The sequence below is a fragment of the Lolium rigidum genome, chromosome 6 (assembly GCF_022539505.1).
Source record: "Lolium rigidum isolate FL_2022 chromosome 6, APGP_CSIRO_Lrig_0.1, whole genome shotgun sequence".
Lineage (NCBI taxonomy): Eukaryota > Viridiplantae > Streptophyta > Magnoliopsida > Poales > Poaceae > Lolium > Lolium rigidum.
In genome coordinates this window covers 305,321,749-305,328,645 of record NC_061513.1, presented here as the reverse complement: position 1 = coordinate 305,328,645, position 6,897 = coordinate 305,321,749, and the positions used below count along the sequence as shown (strand labels likewise).

The 6,897-nt window shown below is 45.2% G+C and overlaps 1 protein-coding gene and 1 pseudogene across 1 annotated transcript; one reads left to right on the top strand and one right to left on the bottom strand.

The window, feature by feature from the left end:
- The first annotated feature begins 242 nt into the window (after positions 1 to 242).
- Positions 243 to 2,643, top strand: LOC124658824 (annotated as a pseudogene).
- A 947-nt stretch (positions 2,644 to 3,590) lies between these two features.
- LOC124664539 (rust resistance kinase Lr10-like) lies at positions 3,591 to 6,897 on the bottom strand. Its single transcript, XM_047202036.1, has 3 exons — positions 6,886 to 6,897; positions 6,304 to 6,330; positions 3,591 to 4,402 (listed from the first exon to the last, which is right to left on the bottom strand). The coding sequence occupies exons 1-3, from the start codon at positions 6,895 to 6,897 to the stop codon at positions 3,611 to 3,613; spliced, it is 831 nt and encodes a 276-aa protein (XP_047057992.1). The 3' UTR covers positions 3,591 to 3,610.

Sequence of the window (6,897 nt, the reverse complement as noted above, 5' to 3'; positions counted from 1 at the left end):
TGGACCTGAACGGGTTGTCGTCGCCCAGGTGGTGCTTGAAGACGCCGAGCAGCGGCGGCTTCCCGTGGTGCGCACAGAACTGGCGGTGGAACTTGGGGTCGGTGACGAGGCGCCGCCAGCGCCTGCAGACCGCGGATGCGCGCGGGAGGGTGGATGGCTGTGGCGGGAGGCGGAGGAGGATCTCCCGGAGCAGATCGTCGTCATCCTGGCTTGACCGCAAGTAGCCAAGTCTCCTAGTCAGCGACCTTACAGTCATGTAGAGCCACTATCTGGCATGTAATTATCATCCTTGGAGTTTATTATTCTCAAAAAAAGACTTGGAGTTTACTTTTTGTTAATTTGGCAGCCATATCCGTAAGAACTCTAAGCTCCCAGGGTTGGGAGGCTCCATTCATCCCGGTGTTTGTGCTTCTCTGTACCAGTCAGCCATGGCGATGCCCGCTGCTCTGAAGGCCTTCACTGTTTTGTTTGTGCTTGCAGTTCTTGCTGTAGATCAGGTTGAAGGGCGGCATCAACGACCTGATTGTCCTTCTTTCTCATGCGGCCCTCTTAGAAATGTATCGTCCCCATTTCGTCAGGCAGGTGATCCACCTGGATGTGGTTATGGATCTTATGAGCTGGTTTGCAGTGATACCAAGGCAACAATTTGCATTCACAATGCAACATACTATGTGCCTTCCATCGACTACAGTGGTTCTTCCTTCTGGGTCGTCAATGCCGAATTGGATTTATACAACGGATGCCCTCTACCTCGGTGGAATTGGCATCCCTATATATTCAAGGAAGGCCGGGAATTCGAATTGGCCCCCGTTGTAAGTAGTAATGCTTGCTTTCTTAAATGCTCTCGGGAAGTAAAGCACAATGGTATGTACATGCCTGTTGCTTGCTTGAGCACCAATGATACCTTTGTTTACGTGCTAACTGGTTATGGATCTGAATATATGGAGTATCTTGAGCCTTCTTGTGCGTACATGGCCATGACTCCTTTGCCTGGGCAGCTAGATAATTCAAGTTATGCAGATGTTGTGAAATCCATGAGGAGCGGATTTGCTGTTCTATTCCCTTTCAGACTTTCTAGGAGGAACATCATAGATTGCCTAATGGACTTCTTCAGGTGAGTTCAGGATTTTGATATCTGTACAGAGTCGTTTTTATTGTTTGCCTGTATAACAGGTGTATATACCCGTCTTATCCAAAACTGTGGATCTCCTCTTTCATTCCTTTACTGTGTTGTTGGATGGTACTGCTGCAGCTCCCTTGAACTGAGACTATCTAGGGATGGCATCATGGAATCTGTTGTGGACATTTTCTGGGCTTATGTGTTTTTCTTGACCTGCGCACTGCGAGTATTTGGTGCCTCACCATATATAGCACTTGTCATCACGACTGTGACGTTGTTTGCTGGTAATTCAGAATTTTGTGCTTTTAACTGCAGTTTCTTCATCATCTCATCTACGCATGCGTGTACCCACCAAACTCGATATAAACTTGTTTATGTAGTGCTATGCAGGTTCGTGTTGGCGCCGCTGACTATGTTGATCTTCCTGGCCTACAAGTACTGGAAAACAAGAATAACAATCGATGCAGTCGAGAAGTTCCTTCGAATGCAGCAAATGCTCGGCCCGATAAGATATGTCTATACTGATATCATCGCAATCACAAGTCATTTCAGAGACAAACTAGGTCAAGGTGGCTACGGCTCCGTGTACAAGGGTGTGCTTCTCCCAGGTGATCTCCATGTGGCCATCAAAATGCTAGAGGGAAATTCTAACTGCAATGGAGAAGATTTCATCAACGAGGTCTCCACCATTGGCATGATCCACCATGTCAATGTGGTCCGACTCCTGGGGTTCTGCTCAGAAGAAAGGAGAAGGGCTCTGGTTTATGAATACATGCCTGGAGGTTCTCTTGACAAGTACATCTTCTCGTCAGATAAAGAGAAGTCCTTCTCCTGGGATAAGCTCAACGAGATTGCATTAGGCATTGCCAGGGGCATCAACTACCTTCATCAAGGGTGCGAGATGCAGATTCTACATTTTGACATCAAGCCCCACAACATCCTTCTTGACAGCAATTTCGTCCCAAAAGTTGCTGATTTCGGTCTCGCCAAACTGTACCCAAGGGACAACAGTTTTGTGCCATCGAATGCCTTACGGGGAACTATTGGATACATAGCGCCTGAGATGATATCACGGAGCTTCGGTGTCATATCAAGCAAGTCTGATGTTTACAGCTTTGGGATGCTGTTGCTGGAGATGGCCGGAGGAAGAAGGAATGCTGACCCGAATGCAGCAAACTCAAGCCAGTCTTACTACCCATCATGGGTGTATGACCGACTGAGTGAACAAGAAGTGGTTGAGCTATCTCCCGTCGATGACATGCATGAGTTGGAGAAGAAGTTATGCATCGTTGGTTTGTGGTGCATTCAGATGAAGTCCCATGATCGCCCGACGATGAGCGAGGTGATAGAGATGCTTGGAACGTGATGTCGACAGCTTGCAGATGCCTTGTAGACCATTCTTCTGTGACGAAGGGCACACACATGTTGAGGATTCCTACGATTTGTCATCCGAGCTGACCACAATCTGTGAAGATGATGAGTAAAAAAATATCCGTGTGATGTACCTCATGCATGCGCCTGAGAGGCTGAGAAGCTGAAGTTATGGTGGTAGTTTTACCGAGTATGAAATAGGTGTCTCCGAAAGCATGTACTAATAGCTAGCAGTCTGTGCTACTGCTATATCCATTATAAAGTGCTAAAATGCAATAATCTTCCTGGAAGACATATTGTTTGAATGTACTGTTAGAGGAGTAATAGCTTGTGTAAGCTGGATTGATATTTGCACCTGCTGTAGAGATAGCATGAATATTGCAAGTCTAAGTAATACATTATTATTTCTGGGGCTTCTACTACCGTCAGTGTCCAGTAATATTTTATACTGTCAGGTTTTGTGCCATCTCGACAGTTACACGGCCTGAAGAAGAGTATGCTCTCGCCGATCGCATCTGCAGGTGAGAAACTACGGGTTTCAGTTTCATCAGAGAAATGGGGGGAGGGAGATCCATTGTGCGGCGGAGTTGGAGTGACGCGGGCTCGCCGGCGAGGCCAGAACGGGAGGCTCCCTGTCAACTCCGTCCATTGCAGGATTTTCCTGTCAACTCCGTCCATTGCAGGATTTTCCTAGAAACAGATATACCAACTGATTTGTTGGGCGAATGCTTCCACTGAAGTGCATCAAATTGTGCAGATAAACGGCTGTAGAAGGACAATACAAGGTAGGCAATCAATGCCTGAATCTCTTCAGCAGATGTGTTTAGGAGGATTTGTTGGGCCGAATGTTTCCACTGAGGAGCATCAGATGTGCAGATAAACAACAGTACAAGCACAAAACAAGGTAGGCAATCAATGACTGAATCACTGCAATGGCTTCTTATCTTATTGTCATCAGCTCACCATATGTTTCTCAAACCCAGCGTGATGCTACAAGTCTAGAACTTTACAATACAGTAATACAATTCAATTGAAGATAAAATACAGTACACTCTAGGCATCTGCCAAGCTCGTCGTGTCTGGGCTGTTTATTGGATCATGGCAGCACACTCTCTTGGTCTACTGCATCTGACTGCTTGCAGATGAAACAAACGGCTTGGGGGGCATCTGTAGGTTCTGCAAGCTCCCTGTCAACATGTTCACCACCTTCGTCATCGAGGGCCTATTTCTTGGGCTCCACTGGATGCACCAAAGTGCCACAATTGCCAGCTTTCTCACTGTTTCGTCCTCAACTTGCGCCGTTTCCCTTTGAGGTGCCAAGTCCTGGCCAGTGATTACTCTCTCGTAGATCCACTCTGGGAGGTAGACCTCATTCTGGCTCTCAACACCTGGGTCTGAGTTCCTTCTTCCGCTCACCATTTCCAGCACCAGCATGCCAAAACTGTACACATCTGACTTGTAGGATATCCCCCCAAAGTTCCGAGAGTATAGCTCCGGCGCGATGTAGCCCATTGTGCCTCTGGCTGCTGTCAAGGTAACGATGCTTTGGTCCCTTGCACACAGCTTTGCAAGGCCAAAGTCTGAAATCTTCGGATTGAAGTTGTAGTCCAGCAAGATGTTGTGAGGCTTGATGTCAAAGTGGAGAATTCGCTGGTTGCACCCTTGATGCAGGTATTCCATTCCTCGGGCAATGCCTAGAGAAACATCTAGCATTTTATCGGGAACTAGGAGCTGACGATTAACATGAGAACCAGTCAAGAATATATATCTCTCCAATGATTCGTTAGGCATGAATTCATAAATAAGTGCTCGCCTTGTTCCTTCTGAGCAAAAGCCCAGGAGCTGGACAATGTTTGTATGGTGGATTCTCCCAATGGTTGCGACTTCATTAATGAATTTTGTGCAGCGGCCCTATGGGGCGGGGTCGTGGCGCCGCTTGGTTTTGGGTGGCGTTTCTGGGGCTGCGTGGGCGGCAAGGTCGTCGACCCGGCTGGTTCATCTTCGGGCTATGCGAAGATCGTCCTGGTTGTTACGTCGGGGCGGCGGCCCCGAAGGCAAGGTTCTTGGGTGGCGACTTGGAGATCTGTGTGGACAGCGAGTTTGTCGACCCGGCTGGTTCGTCTTCGGGCAATGTGAAGGTCGTTCTGGATGGTACGTCGGGGCGGCGGCTCCGAAGCTAGAGGTGTGTTTGTTGCGTTGGTGTCTGCATTGTGTGGATGACGGGGCTCCATGCTTGTGCGGTTTTTTGTCTCAGTTTTCCTTATAAACCGGGCAATGTAAGGTTTTTGGACCCGGTTTTCCTTATAAACTGGATCATTCTGTGCATAGTACTCTTTCTATCTGATTCAACTGCCTTTTCCTCAAAAAGAAAAATGCATGATATTAGAAATACAGACCTGTGTGCTTCAGGAACTGCGTCTGTGCTAAGTTTGTGGCAGTGTCCAGTTTGCTGCTATTAACATCCACTGTAATATTTTGTGCTGCCAGGTCGGCCATTCTGTTATGCCACGAGGTTTTGTCGATAGGCATGCAGTCAGAATCATGGAGGAATTCGGAGTTTCAACTTGGAATACTGCTCTGCTGTTGGAGACACGAAGATGCCAAATATTTCTAGTTTCCATTTCCGTAACGAAGTGCTCCTCATCAGTTCAGTCCAACATGTAAAGATAAATAATTACATGGAGAGTAGAAACTAAACATCTAGAGAAAACCAGACTTCAAAGTGACCGGTTCTGCGTCCCAGGATGGGCATCTCTGCAACCCCGTCCCATCCATGCATGGGCATTCAGCCGGCAATGCACACAACAAGTAGCCGATTTCATGGTCGATTTGGCAATATCCTGTGAGGTTAAGAAGGGAAAAGGGGAGAGGATTTTTTTGCTCGATTTCCTCGAAAGAGTCTGAGGAAGAGAGATAAATACATTAAATTTCTGATTGGGTCCAGTGCAGGAGACGGCTAAAGCTCCGGAGCTTTTTACTAAACCAAATTGGGACTCCGCATGTCAGGATAGATAGCCACCCCAAAACTGAATAAATGACTTGACTTGTTCTTACAGCAGTTCAATAATTTGCTTCATTTTCTGTGTGTACTGTCAACTGTCAAGTCAATTCTGAGATTGTCGTACTCCCTAAATAAGAATTTTCGACTTTTGTTTATAAATGGCAAGGAGTAGCTTATATTTGTGTTGTTTTATTTGTCTATTTCGTAGTTCTATGACTATGACAACCGAGAGAGCGCAAAGAAAATTAAGATGTGCCCAGCCTCTAATTTTTTTTGCGCTAGCCACTGATCGACAATGAAGTTTTTACAACCAAATTACTTGATGTAGCTCTATTTATATTCAGGTTTGCATAATCAACTTTGAAAAATCAGCCAAATCAATAACAACAAAATATCGTCGATCTTTAGCAAGGCTCGACCAAAATGGTTGGCAACGAGTCGAATAGCGCCTGAAAAAAGCTGCTTCCATAAGCGAATTATGCTTGTGTTATTAATCTTCCGGGTTCATAATCTTCAACCAAATTACTTGATGTAGCTCTATTTATATTCAGGTTTGTATAATAAACTGAAAACCGCATGACGCATTGCTAAAGAGAACAGATGCCGAGCACAGCCAATGAGCCGAGTAAGAAAAAGGAAAGATGGGATGAAATCTGACTTCAAATGATAACTGAGAAAGCTGATAGATGGTATTCAATAACATCTCGCTACATTAGAAACTTGGCTAGACTAAGCCATGGGTTCAGCAAGTTTTTAGATGGAATATATAAAAACAAAACGTTGCCAGCCAAATTGATGCGACGAGACAAACAGGCAACATCAGCAGCTCTTTCTTCACCTGCAGAAAACAAAATCATTAATCGGTTAATAACCTGATACAGATACATGCAAAATCTAATAGTAATACCTATGCAAGACAGTGTAATAACAAGACGGACATCCAAACAAATGATCAACTCAGCAACATAAAGAAGCGCTCATACAATGTTCTCGGCTACATCTACTAGTAATACTTTTGACACTATCATTCGTTGGGGTGGGGAGCTGAATGGTGTGATTATCGTTTGCAAGAAAAATGATCTACAAATATACTGAGCTTAAAATATATTTCGAAAGAGGAAGAACTCTAGGGATGGTGAGATAGGCACATAGGTAATTTCAACATCAACACCATATTTGACATCTGATCTGGATATCATTTACGATCCAAGTAGTCACTTTGCCTTGCATCATCATCATTTTAATTTTTTTTTGTGTTATTCATATGTGTGAATCCCTATAGCCGAATGGACAACAATTGTGGGTGCATGCTCCCACTTGGCAGCTGGATATTTTACATCGAAAAAAAAATCAAAGAGTCCAAAATTCAGAGACTATATTCAGAATATCTTACCAGCTGAACCAT

Bases quoted from the DNA above. Each gene is read 5' to 3' on its own strand.
- LOC124664539 (XM_047202036.1), bottom strand. The intron at 4,403-6,303 runs GTTTGTCTCGTC...CCCGCCCCATAG, and splicing joins AAGAGCTGCTGATGTTGCCT to GGCCGCTGCACAAAATTCAT.